The sequence below is a fragment of the Rhea pennata genome, chromosome Z, assembly GCF_028389875.1.
Source record: "Rhea pennata isolate bPtePen1 chromosome Z, bPtePen1.pri, whole genome shotgun sequence".
NCBI classification, from domain to species: domain Eukaryota; kingdom Metazoa; phylum Chordata; class Aves; order Rheiformes; family Rheidae; genus Rhea; species Rhea pennata.
Window position 1 is genome coordinate 36,230,632 of NC_084702.1, and position 22,523 is coordinate 36,253,154.

Below are 22,523 nucleotides of genomic sequence, written 5' to 3' on the forward strand. Positions count from 1 at the left end.
GAAGCTTAGATTCCCTAGACTAAATCGACAGCTCCAGAAAGGCCAAAGAACTTTTTCCCCCCTCCTCTCTCTTCTTCTTTTAAGAGGCTTGCTGGAACAGTGTATTAGTTTCACTCTCAGAAATTTGTTGGGCAGAGGCTACAATTTCTTAGATATCAGCAGAGGGCTATACAAATTACCCAAAGGGACTCTTTTGTATTTGCTGCAATCTCCTCTGCAACACCTCCCACGGCCCTTACGGTGGGCTCACGCCTGGTGTCACTTTAAAGCTTCTCTCACCCGCACGCTCCTGTATTCCCTAGGGGGCTGCTTTAGGGAGCAAACCGCAGCGGGCCCCTGGCTCCCTGCTACCTGGGAAATCGTTTCTCTGCTAAGGATTCACACGCCTGCGAGGTGGTGGAAAAAGTAAACAAAGCTGGAACAGGGAGGAAGGAAGGGAGGGAAACGGTCTGCAGAGAGCAGGCAAGCTGGCACACTGCCTACCCAATATATGCTTTCCTATCTATCTGCAGGAAACTCACTGGGCTGTTAACACTGCCAGAGACAGCTGCTGAGCACAGAAAACGCGTGAGTCGAGGCAGGCTGCCAAGGAGTAAAGAGCAATACGTGAAAAATCACTCTATTCAGTTACCTGGCCATGAAAAACAGGGACTCCTAAAGCCCCATCCTTTCTGGCATCTGCTGGTGCGCACTCATTCCTCTGAGCGTGAAGAAGATTACAGCTTTACAGCTGTAGCTCACAGGTATTCATCCGCTCTGTACTCTTTGGGCTAAATTGAGAGGATACAACCGTAAGTCTAGGGAAGCCAGGGACACATTCAATTTGTAACCCAAAGAGGAAAGAGATTGAGAGGTTAAATTAAGCAGAGTATTGCACACTGTTGGATACAAGGCCTGTTGTGGGAAATTTCCCCAAAATGCTCAGTATAAGTTTTCTTTCTCTCAGTAAGTGTTTTGCCAATAAGGACAGTTATAATTAATCCTTTAAAAAAAGTGACACTATTCCTCTTCCATCTGTACATATTCTGATTTCTCTAGAAGTAATCATGCAAACTGAAAACAATAGAGCACCGATCAATAATGCATTGCAAAATGACAACTCGATTGCACAAAAGGTTCAATGTACCTCTGAAGGGCTTGTTAGAAATAATGAATGATTTTACTGTAGCATCAGAAAGCCTTGTGAGAGGTACTGCAGGTGTTCTCACAGAGAAACTTTTCTTGAATGCCTTTCATTGGGGAAAGTCTAGATAATGGAAGAAATGAAGCAGTTAGCAGAAAATAAGCTCAGAGGAATAGCATGACAGTCTAAATCAAATAAAAACAGCACAAAATATATAACCGACATGTTTTTAGAGCAGGGAAAACAACTTTCCTAGCAGTAACAACAGTGATACCTTAGCTCATTCTTATTGCCTTTGTCTTAAAAATCTATTGTTGATTTTTTTTTTAATCTACCATGACAAGAGTTCTGCAGGGAAAAATCTACAAGATGTAAAATACATCTATATATTTTTCTAAAGAAATATAAATACAAGATTTAGATGTTGAGATCATTTAAGGAAAAAACACTGCTTGAGGTGTTAGCATTTCTAGTCATACAACATTAAATGGATGGCACTTATAAAGAGAATGTCTTCAGAGCCCTTCTGCTTATTTGTTTCCATGGCAATTTTGTATTTCTACTAGTAAGTATTTACAGCTGTGAAACCAGCTTCTGATTTGTAGCAGATTTTCTCTATTAAATCAGACAGACAGAATATAGACTAACTTGGAATAAAATAACTTCTGAGGAGAATATAACATACTAAAGCTTTAGCATAATATATTTTAACAGATAATGATGATAAAGTATCTGGATAAACATATTACAGTAGACAAACTTAATTGTCTCACATAAGATAGGTGTGAAAGAAAAAAAAAATGGTATCCAGATAGTGTTTTTCACTTTTTGTTTTTAAATACCCTGGAACACTAAGGGGAGGGGGGACACACAACTCAACACCTTACAAACATTAAGGATTTTTTCCCCTTCTTTAGACGTGCTACTTTTCACCCTCCAGTTTGGACCTGAGGCATTTCCACAAGTAAGGAATTACAGAGAGAATCACAATGCAAAATTGAATTACATCTCTTCTTAAATTTACCAGTCTTGGACTGAATAGTTCTACAGTGAAGGTACTTGCATGGTTGTAAGCAGCTGTTGTCATTTGTGGAGTTTATATTATTTTATACCCAGATTAGTTCAGTAGATTCTTTATTACTTCATATTTTTCCTAATAGCCCTTGAGAATCTTTCCACGTCTTTTTTTTTTTTTTCTCCTCCCCCCACCCCGAATGTCAGTGATTGCAGACCAGAAATTCTTCCTTCCACCAACAATGAAAATCTTACTTCATTATAGTACACTTGGGAACAATTCATTCTCACTACAGAGGCGTTAGAGACAAACAAAACAGCTAAAGCAATACGGGTTGGACAATTTCCAGAAGCTGGTACTGCAGAACTGTGTATTCGCTGCCTATCTTTCAAAAATGTGTTATTTATGTTTGAGTTAAACAGAGAAATAGAAGTACTGCTTAAACAGAAAATGAGGTAAGGTGGCTCATAAAAATCATCTCCAGAAGGACGAGGAGGAGGGAAAGGAAAAAAAAAGAAAAAAAAAAAAAGGACTTTAAAAGGAAAGAGGAGACGATAAGGGATTGTGCTGCCACTGATATCTTGGAAACCAGTAAAGAGCTGAAAAGGATCCCAGGCTTTGCTTCTACTTCAGAAACATACCTATCTACATGTACTTTCTGCTTTCCAACCACAACCTTGAGTCCAAAATATTTTAGGTTCTTATATCTCTTATCAATGACAGCTGGTCAAATTTTAAAGCAATTATTTTGACTACTCTCTAAAAAGAAAAAAAAATCAAGAGTTCACAGAATGGTTTGATTTAGTCTTATATGCAATTTAAACCTGATTGTAAGCGTAAGGAGAAAAAGCAGGTCAGAGTTTTCTCCTGCATGCAAGAGCAATCACAGATGACTGGTATCTGGATAAGTGAGAATATATGGGGATATCAGCAATCAACATCTCTGGAGGCATTTTTTCTTGTAGGCTTTTTCTTTCTTCTCCATGGCAAAGTCTTTCCCGGTGCTCCAAAAAGAGACTATCTTCTAGAGCTCCAGCATATATTCCAGCAAGTTCTGCATGCTGAATAAAGAAATTCCAGTAGTTAAAGGCTGTCAATGAAAAACTCCATCTAGTGCTAACAATAAGGATAAAGTAATAACTATAAAAAAGTGTGATTGTTTGAAAAAAAAGATACAACAAATGTAAATTTGAGGCAAATTACAAGAAAATTTTGGAAAAAACTTGGGCAATACCTTTCAAAGAATCCTCTATTAGCACATATTTAAAAAATGTATAGTCAGCACTTAAAGAGTATATACCCTAGAATTGCGTACACAGCCGGTTAGTTCCTTTAGAGAAATGAGAATTCATCATCAGCTGATCTGCGTACCTTTTGAAGTATGCAAATATAACACATTCATAAATACGTATGTAGTCAGACAATCTGAGCCTATTTAAATTGAACAAATTTTAATTCTATGCTTTGCATATTTAGGTTAATTGTAGTAGTTATTAGGTCTCTGTGTAAAACTACACATTGCTGGGATCACTTTGTTCATGGGAGTAGCAACTGAAATCACATACTTATTAGAATACTGACAGAATTTTGGCCTCAGTTAAAGAAAATGAATCACAATATGAATTTGGACATTGTTTAATTCATTTCTTTGCAAAGAATTCTCTCCTGAATGAGAACTAACATGGGCATTTTTTAAACATGAATGCTAATATATTCAAACATAATTAAGCATTGTAATGTTTAAGGTAAAAAACATTTTTTTCCTACGAAATGAGAAAAAACTTGTTATTCTGCCTTAATTCTACCCCCCCCCCCCCCAAATCTCTAGGCTGAAACCAAAAATGACCAACTTTGATCTCAAAGGAAGTGTCTTGGATAATTACTTGTTTAGTGTCCCCTTATAGGACTCCAGATGTGTTTTTCTCATTTTCATTGGTCATCAGTATTTAGCTCTAGATGTTTCTTTTTCTGGAAGTATTTTTGGCTAGGACATAGTATGCCTATCATAGCTGAGCCTTCCCTCTTTCTTCCACATCTTAGAAAAAGTGGCATCTACCAGCATTGCAGATAAAGAGGTGAGAAAGCTTTAAAAATGTCCTTTCCATAAATTGGGAAACATTGTTCTGCAAGCATTTCCCAGGCCTAGCAGACCATGGATAAGATAGAATGCAGTAAATCCAAATTATCACGATGCCATAGTTCCTACAAAGGTTCCCACTGTGTACAACACGCTCACCAGCTGCCTACTGAATCAAAGAGGTAGTCCTAGAAAATTGCAAGCTTCGCCTCTCTCTGCCAGCTTGCTGAATCCTTTAAGTGTACTATGATGCAAAACTTCTAAGACTGGGTATTATCAGAATCACTGAAGGACCAGCAGTTCAGATACAGGCCTGCATCTTTGAACTGTTGCTGACAAATAGGAATAAGAGAGGGATACCTAATAAGCCCATATTTGCTGAAGCCACGAATATAATTCTCTTCCTTGCATCAAGAGATTTTGAACTTTAAAGGAGCACCTCTGGCAAACTTTTCCAGACATGTAAAAAGCAAGAGTGAAAGAAAAAACAAAATTATTGTTTTTCACGTCAGAGCAAGAGCTGCATGAAGGACATCAGAAGTTAAAGGGATAAGTAATGAGTGCTGCCATAGCCAATTATGATAGTTTGAAACAGGCTTCTGAAGAACATGTTTTCTCAGTTGCCCAGTCCACCTTTCCATGCTGGTTATACTCTGACAAACAACAGCAGTTCAATTCCTCCATAATAGCAGGTGTCATAATTAATGTAGTTTTTTTTTCTTCACCTTCTCCATCATGTTTATATCTCACCATTGCTGTTTTCCCCCTCCTCTCCCTCTCCAGCTCTCAGTAGATTTTCCTGACACTAACCAGTCCTCAACAAATCTATCTGTATGAGTATTGCTGTTTATGTGACCTGCTGTCTCTTTTGGGAAGTTGGACATTTCTGTACCTAGCTGTTTCTCGTGACAAAGGAGTCACGGTCCAATTAGTCCCAGAGGAATTCACTGAAACAGTGCACAAAGTTAACAATTTCAGCTTCCACTCCTCTGCCAGAGATTATTGCTGTCACAACTGTTCAATAAATTCTGCTAGGTGCATTTTTGTACAAAATGTGCATGTGTGTGTACACATTTTATATATGTAAACATAATCCTCTAAAAACTTGAATTACTACTGTTTTGTTTTCAATTAAATTGAAGAGGAAGGAGTTGGCAATTTTTGTAGATGTCCTTCTATCCTGAAAAAATGGAATCTGAAGCAGGGAAAAGAAAGCGTTAAGAATTGTCATCACTTTATCCTCAGAAGATTTCAGCTCCATAAATAATAATTCACTGATTGTTAATTTGCTAAACATTACCACTATACATGCTATTCAAAATGTTTAAAATGGTGGGGGAGTATTTTTCTTTTTCTTGCCTCAGCAACTCTGATTTTTCTCACAAAAATATTTTCCTGATTTTTTTCTGACAACGTCACAGAAACCTTTTAACAAAACAAAGCAAAGTAGTTCTGCTAATTCTGGCCTCTATCCTGTCAACTATCCTTGGTCTAAGTATCAGACTTGATATTGTATTGATTACCACATTCCTACAGTGTCTTGATAGATATTCCCTACTATTTTTTCTCCGTCATTTTCTTTCTACCTCTAATTATGGGCTACAGAGAACCTTCTAATAGCTTAATTTTGGCTCTATTCCACCATTCAGGCTACTTCCTTCTCATTAAGAAGCTTTTTAATTAATATTAGTAGTATTAACAGATATAAATAGCATTAGTATTAATTTATATCAATAATTACTTAGGCATTAATAGCACTAATAATGATACTGAGAGGTGCACTCTCTCTAGCCTATTGCAGAAGTTAGTCTACCCTAACCTTGCAGCTGCTTGGCTTTCTTAGTAAGAAATCAAGCAAAACAGTTTGAACAGAAACACACTAAAACCCATCTTCATCTCCTCCACTTATTTTTCCATGTCAGATTTCACATTTGCCTTGATGCTCCATAACTCTGGCATTACCGTTTAAGACTCGGTTATCCATAACCGAGGTAATTCATACCTTCACAATATTGCTCAAATACCTAATGCTTCTGCTCAGTTTTTCTTCACTTCCTCTCACCTTTACTGCAAGATATTCCCTAAAATTTTCTGAATACTTCATTATTTCTAAAACATTGGATTATTGCTGACTGCTTTTCTCAAAAGCAGGAAGTTGTACTGTTTACAACTGTTCCTCTATATCCCTTCATTTCAGAATCCAGTTCAAGTTGTACCCTACATGCTTGTGCTCTAATTGACTGATTTGTTAGCACTTTCCTGAATGGGTCAACCAAAAAAACAAAACAAAACAAAAGAAACCCTCACAGGCAGGAAGATAATCTTAAGTAAACACTAATGCTTTGCAAAGTGACTATTACAATAGAGAAGAATGTAATTTAAAAGGATGCTAGCAAGTGTTTTAGTTTGGATTTTTCAGAATTATATAGACAAAATTAAGAGAAACAAGAAAAGATTTAGACATGTTTTAGAGAGTTTAAGCTTCAGAACAGAACATCCTGTCATTAGTATCAACATGGTACAGAAAGAATAGCAAAAACATTGCTGCATGGCATAATTTCTGGACCTGAACTCCATATGAGTTGCTGCAGATGCTCAGCTCTTTGAGGAATGAAACAACTATTAAGCAGCATACAGTAGGAAAACAACTCCTGGTCTCACTACCTTTAAAATTAACTTCCTGTTCTTCATATCTTGTTTCCAAGGCATCACATAAAGCTCTGGGATCATTCCGTGCTTGCTTGAGAATTTTGGCAAATGGCAGTTAACAAGCCTGGAGGACACAGACACATTTTAATGAGATCATCTGATAAAGTCTGAGAAGGAAAACTAGTTACTGTATGAGACTAATGTATACAGAAGGGGAAGGAGAATCTTCAACACTGTAATTAAAGTGACAATCCTTTCATGATCCATTGCAAAACAGAATCATATAAATAAAACACCATTCAATTTTTCTGTGATACTAAAAAGCATTTGGTTTCTTACCTGAATTTAGGACTTAAGAAAAAAAAAAAAAAAAAAAAAAAAAGAAGATTGCTCACAAACAAGCCTTACATTTTCAAATTAAAGCATACTTCTGTCATTTTCACTACCTGCTTCAGGCATGATACAGCTCGCTTTACAGACACTTATAGCTTAAGAGAGGGGAAGTGATATTCATCCTGGCAGTAGAGAGTCCGCATTTGTAGTAATTTTGATGCTTACCAGAGAAAACTCTTAGGAACAAAAGAATACTTTGTTTACATTTTGGTCTGTAAAACATCAATTACTAAAATCTAAGAGCCAGGAATACCAGTTCCTAGCTAGAGCACAGCCCCCATAGTCCAGTTTGGTCAAAAGCCAGGGATGACTAACACTACAGGGCTGCTAACTGTCAGTACCAACTTAGGAGAGACTCATCAGGCCCAATGTAAGCGGGAACTGTAAGAGAAAAATCTCTACCCTTCCTGCTTATTATTCCCTGGTAGATTTAGCAGAGGAAAACAAAGAGGGGGAGAGAGGAAAGTTGATGAAGATGATGATGATCACCAATGTCCCAGTCAACACCTTCCAGCAAGCTCAGTCAGGTGCAGACAAGAGAATCAGACAAGGAACATAGGAAGCCACGCGTTCTTTCTCACCCTTGCGTATCTGCATCTGCCCCTTCGGAAGCCATGGTAGCTGCAGCACGAGGCTCCAGGGCGCAGGGCTCTCAGCTCCAGGACTGCCTCGCACGCGGCTTTTGTGACACAGGCGCTGCCGGGCCGACGCAGACGCGTTCCAGCACGGCAACGCACAGCCCAAAGACCAGGGCTGAAGCTGGGGCCAGGCTGCGCACAAGGGATGCTCAGCCCTGCGACTCCCCCAGCAAACTCAAAGGTTGGCCACAGCACTACACCAAACTGGTTGCTGCTTAATGCAATCTTTTCGATAACAAGAACACAACCACCCCCTATTTCTTTTGCACGGACCATGCTGAAAGTAATAAAAGAAAAAGAGAGAGAGAGAGAGAGAAAATACTTAAGGTAGTCAAAGGTCATTTAGTCAGACACTGGAATGCTGGATACATTCAGCATAATCCTCTTTGTTAGAGGAGGACTTCATACACTGTTCCAGTAAACTTTACGTCAGAAATCAACACTAAAAAAACCCCCTAATAATTACAAAAATACAGTCCTCATTAGCAGCAAATTACATAATATAAAAAGAAATGCTGACAGTATCTAGAAGAATTTTAGGAGATAAGGGGTTCACAAAGCCAGTAGCAAATGCTACAGTCCCAAACCAAATGGTGCAAAAATTGTCTCCTTTTTACAGACGAATCAGTTTAGTAAGCTGATCATCACAGCTTTGCTAGGAAAGATAATCAAAATCAAAACCTTTTGCTACTTCAGTGGCAGGAAACACTCCAGCAAATACATGCTTCACAGCTGATGAACAACTTCTTAATAATAGGGAATTCAGACATATTAACAGAAAGATGCAGAAAGGTCAAAACTCTCGAATAAATTTGATTTAGTAAAGCATATAATGGAATATGCTCTAAATTTAAGAGTCCTTTCTCCACATGCTTTAGTAAATACCAGCTGATAAGAGTACCGAACTGTTCAATATTGTAATTACATTAAAAATTCCCAGTGACACACTTCTCTTCTGAAATCCAAGGACTCCCAGGTAAGCAAAACTTATGCGCAGAAGTCTGTCGTCACAGTTGAAAGTGAATTCATTCATTAGTATTTCAGAAATATTTTATACTGGAAAATAAAGCACAAAATTCACAGAAAACACAACTTATTAGGGACAAAGTATTTTAGACATCATACATGTTATCAATGTCTCATTCTTTTGTTACCCTCGCAAAAGGATGGGCAACATAGAAGTTATCTTCAAAACTTACAAACTATGCAAGTCTTCTGCTTCAAGTAAAAATTATCTCCCTCTTGTATACTGTTGTTTTCAAAAGAGTCAGTTTATAAAAACTTTAGAATTTGAGTTTTACACTATTTCTACTGCATACAGGAGGAAGAAGCATGGAAACAAGAACTGCAAGGTAAAGGATTTATACCTGCATACAGGCTCTTGAGCAAATACACCCTTGAGGGGAATACAAGTTAGTACAGTCTAACGACTCAAAGAGTTCCATTATGATTGATTCAGAACAAAAAGATCTATTCAAGTTGTCTGTATTAAGTATGGAAAAAGCTTAGACAGAACAGGTAGGAAGCTCAAACAACTGTTATAGTATGAAGGATTAAAACCTGCAGTAGTGGTTTACAACATACATTGCTTGATAGCGCTTATTCGCACGGTTGTTATTAAGAGGTCATTCACTATTAAAATTTAGTTTGTTTCAGAAACCTATCTGCTTTTACAGGTCTTCATATTACAAATACTGCTGTTTTGTCAATACACTGCCACATCAAGAACACAGGATCTTTTATGCCAAAACTTAATACAGTTAAAGTTTCTGCTCAACCACAACTAGCAGTCCCTACTTGATCATTACTTTTCATAACTTTAACTTCAACAGATTAAATATGATGCATTTGGTTAGAACACAGCCTTATTTCCTAAACTTAACGTGGCTAAAAAAAGTTCCTACGGAACAGACACGGTGAAGTAGAGCTGTTATCTAGAAAACCTTAAAAATTTTTGAGGACACAGCAAACAATAGGACAAATAACATCCTTCACAGTGTTAAATTTAGTGAAGAATTATGTCATTTTCTTTAGCATCAAGTGTTTCCCATATTTCTGCAACTTACGAAAACAAAAAGTCATGGAATTATAACAAAGAGTTGATTTAATATATTTTACAGAAACTTTGTTAACAAGTACACTGAGAGCTAGAAGATCTCCAAATCATGAGCATTATCAATCTCAATAACATCTTCGGATTCCATCTTTGCTTCATGATGTCCCTCCTGCAAATCATCCAGAGAAGCCAGAGCCTCATTTGTGTCACTAGCAAAAGTCTCTCGGGATGCATCATCATATTCTTGCAGGTTAAGCCCTTTAATGGCTTTTTTCATCTTCTTCCCTAGAACTTGTATTCTCCTCTTCTTAGCAGCCTTTTTGTTTTCATACTCCTTTTGATTTTCCAGATAGAAGATTTCCTTGAAGAAAGAAAAAGGCCGGCATATTCAGTTTAGTAGTGCTTGCCAAATAAAACATAAATATTTTTTTTAAATCTCTAGATATTTAGCCACCTTTTTATTACAAATAACATCAATATTTAATGCTATTTAATGTTAGCTAACAATATTTAGCCAAAATATATATTATCGCATTTAAGAAAAATGAATAGTTCTACAGCTACATAATTTCTCAATTTCAAACTATCATGTAACTGCACATTTAAGAAATGTTTTTTTATTCTGTGTTGCAAAAAAAATTTATGGGGGTAGGCTGTAGAGAAAATAGGGCCAAAAGGTTCTATGACACCTTGAACAAACTTTCCTCCAGAACTGAAATTTGAGTCCAAGTCTCTATCTTTACTGTCAAAGATGTGAACCTCATTTTCTCTACTGTAAAATACGACTGTTACAAGTTTCCTCTACATTTTAAGGGGCAGATCATGCAGCTGAACTAAGTGTTGCTACCTGATTTTTTTTCTGACGTAGTTTATTAAAAACTGCATATGGAAAATATTAAAGCTTTTTTCTCCCTCACTAAAAGCTGCTAAGTCAAACATTAAAGACATGCAAATCTGGGAGAGTTGTGCATACGACAATCTCTATGATGACAGAAGTATGTATTTCTTCCATAGACTCCTGTTTCATTCTGTACATCAAACGATGTACATAGTGGAAAATGTTGCCTCATTAAAAACCACTTTCCAATATCAGCAAGAGAAGAATGAGGAACTCAAACACAAAGGCAGGTGGAAGAGCTTTTTTGATTTTGTTTGTTTGTTTGTTTGTTTTGGGTGTTTTTGAGATGGGGCAAAGACTGATCAAACTCACAACCTCGTGCAAGTTCTGTAAGCCACCAAAGTTTTCAAAAATATACTACAGGCAATCATAATTTATGCTGATTCCTCTCTCAATTCAAAAAATGAGATGCTAGGATGATCTGCAGAGTGAAGAATACCCAAATACAAGTGAAATAAATGAGTCATTCTTTGAAGATCTATGAAGTGGCAAATAGCATGAAAAAAACAAAACTTGTCTCAATAGAATGCAGAAAACATTATCTCAGATTACTTCATATTATAAAAAGAAAGGCTGTAATATTTATAAGCTCACCAGACTGAAGTGGTGAACACCACAGATTTGGCCAATGAGCAAGAAAGTCTAGGTTCAAACCAGAATCTGACTTAAGTGGAAGTACAGCCTAATGCTATAGCTGCAACAATGAATATAGGACAAAAATCTTGTTTTAAGAGGGCACCATCCAGTCCACATACAATGAGGCTGAGCTCCAGAGGGGAAAATACAACAGCAGGCACAAATCAAGGAGAAAATAAGATTTCCTTCAGGCGCTACAGATACAGCATCCCTGGACAGGTGAGAGCATGATTTTTTTTATATTGTTTTTGGTGGGCAGTCAGAGCAGCTGGCATCATACATAAAAAGCGTTCTCTTTGTGTAGTAGAAATGGCAATTTGCGAAATATTTTTTTGCTAATATTTTTTAATATGAAAAGTTGGTGTATTTGAAATATTCTTACCTCGAAATACAGAGTTAAACCTGCTAAAAGTTATGGAAAGGATTCCATCAGAACATTTCCAGTTAAAAAAAAACAAAATTTACTTTTGACAATCAGTTATCATTTGATGATTTTACCTTGATTTGTTGTTCTTTGATGCTAGGTGTGTTCTTCAGCAGGTTTAAATAAACTCCCCCTGGTGTTCTTCTTCTAGTACCATTCTTCATAAGGGAAAGTGTAAATTAATATTTTAAGCTTGCTTTAATTACAAGTGTTGATATAGAAACATCATCTACAACAATGCTTTGTACTGAGACAGAATTCAGAAATCTAAGCTCTGTTTTGTTAGATATTACATCAGAACAAGCCTGGTTAGTTTTTGTTTGTGACTAATCAGTTAAAAGAAGGTCAACAGTCATCTCTCTATAATAAAACTGAAGTGTATGTTACTTCAATGCCCTGATACCGTATTAAAGGAGATACCTTTGTGTTACACAACAAAATAAAATACATCTCAAAAGTTCTAAGAACAAGAAAGTTCAATTTTAAAGCACATTCTTGCAATACTAGACACCATATTCTTTTATCAGCCTGGTAAATCCCCAGCCAAGAAAAACAGCATACTTCATTTGCCTTTCAAATACTCTGATTTTCAGCCAATTAATCTGTGCCACTAGGAGTTGTATTCTTTCATCTCCTTGGCAAATACTTGTTGATAAATATCTTAATCCTTCAAGACTATTTTTGCTTTAACAGAAGTCATTAGCTGAATTTTTTTTGATGATAGAAATATATGTACACATATATATACACAAACATACAAGTGCCTGAAAGTATTTACTGATTCCCTTTCCATTTTTTTAAAAAAACCCCTGCACTGAAGCTCATCATTTAACAAAAACATATGCAGAATTTGATAACCTAAGCAGTAAGTACAGTATTTTTATTATGACTTGTAACAGAAATCAGTACTCACTTTTGCTCTTCAGATACACAAGATGAATTTTATAGTCAATGGTCCAATATTAAAGCTTATAGGTTACCTCTCAAATGTTGCTTTTCAAACGTGACATTAGAAATGCATAGTACATTCGGACTTCCGATGGCATGCTGGTTAACATAGTAAATAGGTCAGTGATGTCAACACCCACCTAGCTTATTGAATTAATCTGGCCAGATGCAACACCTGGATCCTAAAATTACAAGCTTTTATTCAAGCTTTAGAGTCCAGTACTTTTAGTTTGTGGAAAGAAAAGTCCCAAGGCAAGGTAAATGAAATGTTATTGAAATCAGCTATTGATTTTAGCCCAAAGACTTGGACAATTTCCACATTCATTCAACTCACTGTTTACTCAAGCCCTGCTGGAAGATTACATTAGCATTTACTGTTAAATGATTTTCATGGCTCAGGCAAGAGTCCTGGAGAGGTAAAAGTAAATGAATGAACGGAACCTGCAAAAACCTCTCAAACGTAAAAGTTACGCAATAGTATTACATATGTATTCTGCAAGTAGATAAATCCCCAAACCCACAATATCGTATCTTTCTTACCACTATGAACAGTCCACCATTTTGTTCCACTTCAGCTGTTTCCATAAGCAGTTCAATAGCCTTCCTCTTTCCAATTACTTTCACTACTCGGGCAATTAAATCTTTCTTTGGTTCACAAAGCCTTTTGAGATGGAGGGGAGAAAAAGTATATTTACAGTTAGTAGAACTTCAAGTAAAATTGACCGTGGAACATTAATAATGAATAATTTATTTTGTGGGATAGAATGCATTTCAGTGTGCTTCAACTGGCATTTTAAGTTTACTTTCAAAATCCTGAGCTTCCAAGAGACAATGATATACATAGTATGCATTTTTGTAATTTGTATGCGTTTTTATAGTTTGTTTCAATAAAAATTGAGTGATTGTCTTCCATTCTATTAACATGTATATTAACATATTAATTGGAGGCTACAGTGAGTGAACAGCTCTTCTATATCTTGTGCAATTCAGACAGGTCTACATAATAATAATAATAAAAGAAACAAGTCTCTTGGATAATCTATGATAACCTATCATATGGGAATGGAAGCCTCCCCCCCAAAAGGCCCACAGCATTACTGAGTTAAATTGCATTATTTTGTTAGTAATGATGTCCTGGAACAGAAACTTTCCTCATTCTGCATGAAGGGAGAGGCTTTTATGGCCTCAATTCACTGTGCAGAAATCTGTACTTCCACTGGACAAAAAGCGTAAGTCCACAAATCAAAACAGCTTTTCCAGAGCAAGAGTTAATACTCTAAATTCTCATATTTTAATTACAAAGATGCAGAGTTTTAAGCATTATAGCTCAGCAGTGTCAAACTCTGGGGACTAACAGACCCCTTCCATCAACCATCAAAGTTTCTTGAAAACCATGGAACCTAGGAGCATCAAAAGTAGCATTACCACACTACAAAAATGCACGTGTTGCAACAACAGTATAATAAAAGGTCTCCCAGCACTTATATTATCAACCATATAAGGAACAACCAGGCTAGCTTCAGCTGCTTCAGTTTTATGACTAAAGTTACCTCAAATCAAACATTAAAATTCGTATTTTAATGACAACTGTCCTAACCATGCAAAAGCTTTATACTTTGGGATTAATCTCACTGAGTTCAATGAATTATTAGGCATTGGAAGTTAAAAGCCATTTCAAATATTTACAGGACTGAATTACAAATTATGAATCATTGGAGGAAAGGGAAATGTTTCTCAAAGACACTGAGAACTTTAGCGTAACCAGAATCACAGAATCAATCACTGAATGGGTAAGGTTGGAAGGGACCTCTGGAGATCATCTAGTCCAACCCTCCCACTCAATCAGGGTCACCTAGAGCATGGTAGACAGGGTTGCATCCAGGCAGGCCTTGAAGATTTCCAGAGAAGGAGACTCCACAACCTCTCTGGGCAACTTGTGCCAGGGCTCTGTCACTCTCACAGGGAAAAAATTCCCCCTCACAGGATTCCTTAATTTGGTTAAACTGTTAACTTTTGTTAGTAGTAGTGCCAGTCTTAAAGTCACCTCTCCACCTAGTGTTCATTCTGCCCCTGCACACAACCCTTCCATATATGCCTTAACACCAAGATGCGCAGCCCAACAGGAATGGAACAAGATGAGGGGAAAAAATGGTACAAAACAGTTAGGAAGGCTCCTTGACTTCAGTTCCCTGTGTGGGCAGCACAAGAAGAGGGTTATTTGGGTATAAATGGTACAGCACACCTTAAAAGCAACATGGCTATCTGTATAACCACAATCCTATTGATCCAGTTCAGAACAGCTATATAATAAGAATCAGAAAAAAAAAGGCTTCTATATTTGTCTCTTTGTTCTACTGAGCTTCATTAAGATTAGTTTATTACAAGTGACAAGCTGTAAATTCTCAAACTCAGAAATTTGTCCTCAACTTTGTCCCCTGCACATAGCTGTTATGAGTAATTTATCTGTTGAAAAAAGACCATCAGATTAAGTCACTCTAAATAAGAATGACCACAGTGACGTTCAACAGCATTAATCCAGTGCTACCAGTGCCAGCTGAAAGGAATTGTGGAGCTAACTGGTTCTGCACACTAACCTGTCTGAAAACAACCCTCAACACACCTCCCCTGCCCCAAGGAAAAAAAAAAAAAAAAAAAGACAGCCAAAGTCCAATCTGGCTCAGTGTAAGTTATTTAAATACTAGACTCTGCAAAAAAAAGCGGGTGACAGTGAGTGTGTGAATGGCAGGAGTTTGGTAATCTAGCCATAGGCTGGCATAAACTACCACAGAACTGCAGTGCAATTTCACAACAGAAGAGACAAAACTGTATTTCAATATTGGCATCTAAGCTTGGCACAGCCCAGAGTTAAAACAAGTGTCTGAAGAAACCTTTTTGCTGCTATGTTTCATGTATGTAAAGAACCTCCGAATTTCAGGATTTGTGCTCTCCAAATCTCTACACAGGTCAAGTCATGTATAACCTCAAAGATCTGTAACATTCACTTTCTCACGGAGATCACAGCAGGTGTTCACTGTTGTCCATCTTCAAATCCACATTTTTCATCATGGGGTAATACAGCTTTATCTAGAAAAGCCACTGCTCAATTTATGCCAGAAAAAAAAACAGTGTTTTTCCTTGCCAGTGCTCTCAAGTAAGCAAACTGTTCTGGTAGATCTTTTCCAAGAAAATTCAGGGTATTTTAACTCTCCACATGTAAAGCTTTTAGACTTTGTCAAATGCATTGCTTCAGAACTAACTGAAAATGGTATCAGAGACGTTAGACAGCATTACTGGAGGTTTTCTACAAGGTACCAGCTGTGATGCTATATTTCTATGATAGGATTCTGGAAATATGCCCAAGGCACTCATGTTTCACAGCTGGTACGACATAACATTTAGCTGTAAAAAACCTTTTTTCCAATATCTAAGGAAGTGAAGAAATACTGTATTAAACTCACCGATAGGCAATTTCATCTGCTACTTTTTCCTCAGAATCTTCTTCTGTTATCTCATACCTTCCTTTATAATTCATTTCTTGTCGTTCACCTAATCTAGCTTTTACAGGCCGCTTCCGTTTGAGAAAACCATGTCCATTTTCTTCTTCTATTGGTAATGTTTTCTTATCATCATGCATGTATTCATCCAACTCTTTATCTAAAGTCTCTGCTTCCTTTTGCTGAGCTTCTTTCATTAGCTTTTTAGCCAATAAATAATTGTAAGTCTCTGACTGTCTGCTTCTGTCAATACTACCATCCATCCCTAGAATTCCAAGTTCAGTAGCCACTGCATCCTGACTCTGCTCCTGAAGCACTACTCCCCAGATATTGTTGACCTTCTTACCACCTGGAAGAGTTTGTTTTTGCTGGCTCTGGGTGAACTGAAAAGGCTCAGATTTAGCAGGAGGAAGGCTGGAACATTTCTGCCGTTTTCGTTTCCACAAACAGCTGTCGTCATCAGATTCAGAAAAGCTCTCATCACTTGAGTCCACACTTTTGGTTGTCCGATAAGGGACACTTGGCGCACAAGATGAAATGATGCTCTGGAAAGGTCTGACTGGATTATTGCCATCATGTGATTTCTGAAAGAAATAAACATTCATTAATCCAATTACTCCTGTAAAAAAAAAAAAAAAAAAAGGAGCTAACAATTCATGTCAAAAAATGTGTATAGTTGGACAGAAAAATTACTGATTCTGATTAATGTGACTGGCCAGTCCTCTATAAGCATCTTATGGCTACAGTTGACAGAAGCATCTTATGAAACTTCTGTATTCTGAATGCTTGCACATGAAAGAGCATGGCTGCTATAGAAAACACATAGCATAAGTACCTAATTTGACTTAACAGTTAGATTAAGAAAATTAAGTCTCATTGCTCTAAGAATATTCACGAAAGCCTAATTCCCCACTTTTCTAACTAGCAGTCTAAAACACCAAAATCAAACCTGCTCAAAGCTGCACTGTCTGTTAAAGCACCATGGTTAACATAACCCAGAATTCTTATTCCTAGTGCACAAAACTTTGGGTCATGCTTCTGCACCATTCTACAGTAAGCATTTTCATACTAATATTTCTAGTTTTCCTCCAATGACTTCCTCTCATGAAGCTCTATACTATCTCATATATTTAAAAATAGTTCTCTTCTTTCAATGTTGGGTTAAAGAAAGTCCCTTAATTTTAATGTTCTTTCACCAACATTATAACACCATTTCCTTCTTTATCTACTAGCAAGAGAACACCAGAAGTCTTCAGCTTATTTTATCACGTTATGAAATACAAGTCTCTTAAGTTAAAATGTATTCAGTAACACAAAATAGTAGCACGCTGTTCACAACTCCACAAATTAAAATATATATACCTAATTTTTTGTGCTACACATCTCAGAATGCCATTACAAATAAACAGAAGTAACCAAATAAAGTAAAAATTCTTACATATACAATGTCATACACTGATTTATCCTATTTTGAAGTCTTTTCCTGTCCTCATACTACCGTAAGTTCCTCACGTAACTTCATAATGCAACTTAACATGAAAATTGTAAGAGACACTGGAAAATAAACATCTCTTTAGCAACTGATACATACAAGAGAGTTCTAAATTCAAGAGGAAGCAGTATGTTATTGACAGTTTTCCTGGAACGACCAACCGTAACACAGAACGCTCTTCTTCGCTCACCAAATCCAAAGCCTAGTAAATCCAAAAGCTCCCCACCCCCTAACAACCAGTTTCCCAAAATAAACAAGGATCAGAGAAACAGGCTAGTTCCCAGATCCAGGGCACGAAAAAAAGCTATTATTCTTTAGGAAAGACGTTTCTACCCCAGTTGTTTAGGCTCCAGCAGGGCGCCGCCTCCCGCAGGACACGGGCACCTCCCCAGCTGGGCAGAGAAAGCCTGCAAGGAGCTCATTCCTGAGCGAGCACCGCCCAGGGGCTCCCAGCCCCTCGAAGGCAGGCATCCCGGGCACACGGAAGGGCTGTGAGCCCGGCCTGCAGCCCATCTCCCGTGCTTGTGCGCGCGGGGCGGAGGAGAGAAGCTCCCCGTGCAGCGCCGAGACGGAGGCAGAGGCGGGCGGGGAAGGCCGGCCGGCAGCGCAGCAAGCGCGAAAGGAGGGACGAGGCGTGTGAGGAGGAGGAAGATGGAGGCGGGAGGAGGGCTGGGCTCTCCCGGTTGCGTCTTCTGCGCCCCGCTGCTAGGGGCTGCGCAGCCGCCGCTCCCGGCAGCGCGCCGGCCCTGCTGCTGTGGCGGCGAGGGAAACCAGAGCCGAGAGAGCCGTTACAACCGCTGGAGCCGTTACAACCGCTGGAGCCACAGACTCGCTTCGCACGCGCCCGCCTCATCGCGGCCTTCCCCTCCCTCACCTGCTGCGGGTCCCCGGGAGAGCCGGCCCCGGCCATATCGGAGTCCGAGCCGGAGAGCTCGCCGTCCTCCACGTCGCCCTCCATGCGCCGCGCCTCCAGCGCCATCTTCCCGCCGCGAACGCCGGAGCGCGGCGACTCCCGGGCGCCAGGAGGGCGTGGCCGCGGCCCGGGCGCCCCGCGCACGCGGGGCCTCTCCGCCAATAGCAGCTATGGCGCAGAGCGCGGTGCATGTCGGGGCCGCCGGCGAGGGGGCGGGAAAGGGGGGCGGGGGTGCGCGCCGCATCGCCGAGTAGCGCCGCCATCTTGTGGGTGCTTTGGCGGCTCCGTCATCTTGTTGCGGTGCTGTCGCGATGCTGCGCCAGCGTTTCGTGACGATGTTTTGGCGCGTCGTCTTGAGCGCCGCCGCTACGGAAATGGCCGAGGTGGCACAAAAGGGCGCCTACCAAACAAGATCCCTTGTTAATTTACACAAAAATCCAGCTAGGTTGCTTTACCCCATGTCTGCATGGAGCGGTGCTCCGTGGTTAGGGCCTACACAGGGCCCTGCTGCTGGAGGCACGTAGTGACTTTCATCAACACAAGAAGCAACATATTAAAAGCTGTTGCATAGCGAGGCAGTAAGATGGCCCATTCTGATTTCTGCAACAGATTCTTGAGGTATTGCTCTTTCTTTGACATATATTTAGATGGTGGTTTTTGTCCTGTATCACCCAAATTAGAAAAATCCTAGCAAGAGAAGTGGTTTTTGCATCCGTCTATAAAGCACTACCACAGAGCTTTTTCTAAGCATTCATTGCCTCCATTTGTTACCCAGAAATGGGATCATACTGGGCTGTTTCAGCTATCTTGTGGGTGACCTGATCTGAAACAGCAGTTCGGGCAGTCCTCACTACCCTGATAACTTGTCACTGTAGAAATGCTAGTTCTGTTAAAGCTGGCACCTTTCAGGAAACTGTTAAATGATCATTTGGTCCATTTACCTGTGCAGCAGGAGCCAGAAATCCTGCAAAGGAAATCATGTTTATTGGGATATGGGTTTGCTTTAACCACTGCATGAGTAAGCATGCAGATCATTTTAGCAAAATCACCGTGGTAGGTTAGCCATACAATCTCAGATGTTGTATCAGAAAGGAAGACTGAGGGCAAGATGTTACTCTTATAAAAACTGTTAACGTTAGTTGCTCCAGAATGTCAATTTGCTAGTCACTTTTATTGCAAGGAGGATCTTAAAATGGGTTGATTTGTGGTTGCAATGCCACTATATAAATTGATGAAGTATTGAAGGCTCTGTCCTGAACTAATCCCCCTGTGTTTCACAATACATGCAGAACTAGAGACAGTTGTAAGCAGCAGATGCAATGACAAGTCCTCTGTAAAAGCATGCTGAAAACTGAAGGCACCCAAGAAAAGCATTTATACTAATAAGCTACTTAGCTAAACCCCAGCCAAATGTAGAGGTTTCTGTCTTTGGCAGAATTCTGCCCAGGTGACTGAGTCTATTTCCATTAATGTTCTGCTTCACTGTTGAATATTGAAGGGACCAGTGCTCAAGAGCAGGATGTACTACAGTAAGAAGGTAGTATGCAAACACATATCTGAAAGGAAACTTTCGTATACAAGAGGACATACCCTTACTGACTTTCATGAGCATCACTAGGATGGATCTTCTTCTGTCTACTTGAAAATTTTGGTCCAAGTGATAGTTTGAGCAACGCTTTTGCCCATTTGGCAGAAGAATGATTAGAGACCAGTTTTAAATTTCACAGATTCTGAGCTGTGCTCTCATTAGTGGGCGTAACAAGTGTGATACAAGTTGTCAGACTAGCATGAATGTGCTGCCAAATGAACTTGCCAAATGAGCTATTTTCAGCCTCCATATCTGCACATTAGAATTCTTCTCACTGAAATTCACTTTAATAAATACAAACCTAAAATATCAGGCTTAATATGAGTTAATACTGTAGCATTACAGTAAAAAAATCATACAGTAGTTAGAGGTCAGTAGTCCACTTTTTGTTTTAATCTTCTGCACCCCAAGTGGACCCATTAAGGCTTAGGTACTTACATAGCTTCTTGATACACAGTCTTGCTTTATCCAAGCTCTCCTGCTATTGTTCCTGCTTTACAGGTATGGAACAAAAGCACAGGATGTATCTGTACTGCATTTCAGACATTGGCCTGAGTTCACACTTCTGCTTCATGAGTACCTAAATTTAGACATGGGCTTGGGCATACCAGGGAGAGAAGGTGCAGGCCTAGGTTCAGCTTTTATGCAGGTCTAACCACATCTTTATCTACATCCATTCTACAGTGGATGGTTCAAAAATGGTATGACTGGCATGGCTAGTACCACATAACAGATTAGAGCCCAGTGTGATGCAGATAACTTGGCCCAGAGTCCTTCCTAGAAGAATTTTCACACCACTTAATACAGTGTCAGTCTGAACTGTTTGGATAGCCTGAGGCAAAATGGAAGAAGAGAGACAAGTCAGGTACAGTGCCAGGTTTTTGCCTCACTTTCTCGCATGACCAGTAAAGTAGTCATGGCTGGAGGAACTAATTACTTACAACAATGGCGGAAATCTGTGGAGGAGCTAGGAATAGAAACCATGTTCTTTGGTGCCTCGGTTAGCATGCTAAGCATTTGGCAGTCCTACTTTTTTTTGCTAGAATTCAATTTACAAGTTGAAGCCATCTTGCACATTTCTCGTTACTTTGAGCATACGTAGACATAATCCAGAAAAGATAAAGGTGTGCACAAGATTATGAAATGTATTAGCAGTGCAACCTTTCAAAGTCTGTCAGGCCAGATCAGCTATATTCTGTCTAGGTACTGAGTTCCAAACCTCAGTATTTAGCACTGAAAGAAAACCTGTCTCGTGACAAAACTACATGCAGTAGTATACCTCTCTAGTGTCTTTTATTATCCCTTTGAGAGGTGTCAGAATCAGACTTTCTGAGGGTGATCTCTCTGAAGTTTCAGTAGGGTCATCTGAGTTCATAATCTCTGCAAGGCATCTTGCCAGGTTCAAACAAAATTGTGAGCTTCTGTTCTTTCTGGGGTTTATTGTGCCAGTGAATGACGGTTATGGCCACAAAGGCCTTGTAATTAAGTGGATCAGGTGCTCTTTTGAAAGCATGTTTCTCTCTGAGGCACCTATGGATGGAGCTGCTGAAGTTCCCACTTCATCAAATGCTGCATACTGTACAGACAACTAGAACCTATTTGATCTTAGATACTAAATTAACCTTTTAAGAATAAGGTTTGTATTAGGAGTAACAGTTAACAGGAGATAGAACAACTTGAAGCTGCTTTATACTTCTGGGTCACTAGATCAAAACAAGTTCACTGTGGGTCAGGTGTGATTGAAACTTGTTATCTGACAGGTTTTTGGTGGCTTGTGTGAAAGAAATGGATGGTGTCATTCCAGTTTCAGCTGGAACCCTCTTGGTAGTCTCGGCAGACCGACAATGAAAAAATAGCTATGAAAACTGATACACTGTATCATCCTAAGGACAGTTTCCTGAGGTCAAGGTTGTAAAGGCACAATGTCAAAGGAGAGGAAGGAAGCTTGTACTGCTCTTGACTATGCTTTTTCTGTGGATAGATGTAACATTTCATCATCTTGCTGAAGAAAAAGTATTATCGAAAGATATACATGCTAACTTCTCATTCAAGTTGCTTTTACTCAAGATTCTTTATATATTTCCCTCCTATTTAAATGAATTGCTGCCTTTTTGATACCAATTTTATAGTATCCAAACCTAATTTTCATGTACAAGTGAGAATTTAATCTTGCATGTAA

The 22,523-nt window shown here is 38.9% G+C and overlaps 2 protein-coding genes across 2 annotated transcripts; both read right to left on the reverse strand.

Moving 5' to 3' along the window:
• Positions 1-2,932: 2,932 nt before the first annotated feature.
• On the reverse strand, positions 2,933-8,050 carry SPMIP10 (sperm microtubule inner protein 10). The gene is made up of 3 exons (XM_062600220.1): positions 7,839-8,050; positions 6,880-6,988; positions 2,933-3,199 (listed from the first exon to the last, which is right to left on the reverse strand). The coding sequence occupies exons 1-3, from the start codon at positions 7,871-7,873 to the stop codon at positions 2,993-2,995; spliced, it is 351 nt and encodes a 116-aa protein (XP_062456204.1). The 5' UTR covers positions 7,874-8,050; the 3' UTR covers positions 2,933-2,992.
• Positions 8,051-8,695: 645 nt separating this feature from the next.
• Positions 8,696-18,883, reverse strand: PHAX (phosphorylated adaptor for RNA export). Its single transcript, XM_062600219.1, has 5 exons — positions 18,718-18,883; positions 16,316-16,935; positions 13,398-13,518; positions 11,984-12,067; positions 8,696-10,312 (listed from the first exon to the last, which is right to left on the reverse strand). The coding sequence occupies exons 1-5, from the start codon at positions 18,820-18,822 to the stop codon at positions 10,043-10,045; spliced, it is 1,200 nt and encodes a 399-aa protein (XP_062456203.1). The 5' UTR covers positions 18,823-18,883; the 3' UTR covers positions 8,696-10,042.
• Positions 18,884-22,523: the final 3,640 nt, after the last annotated feature.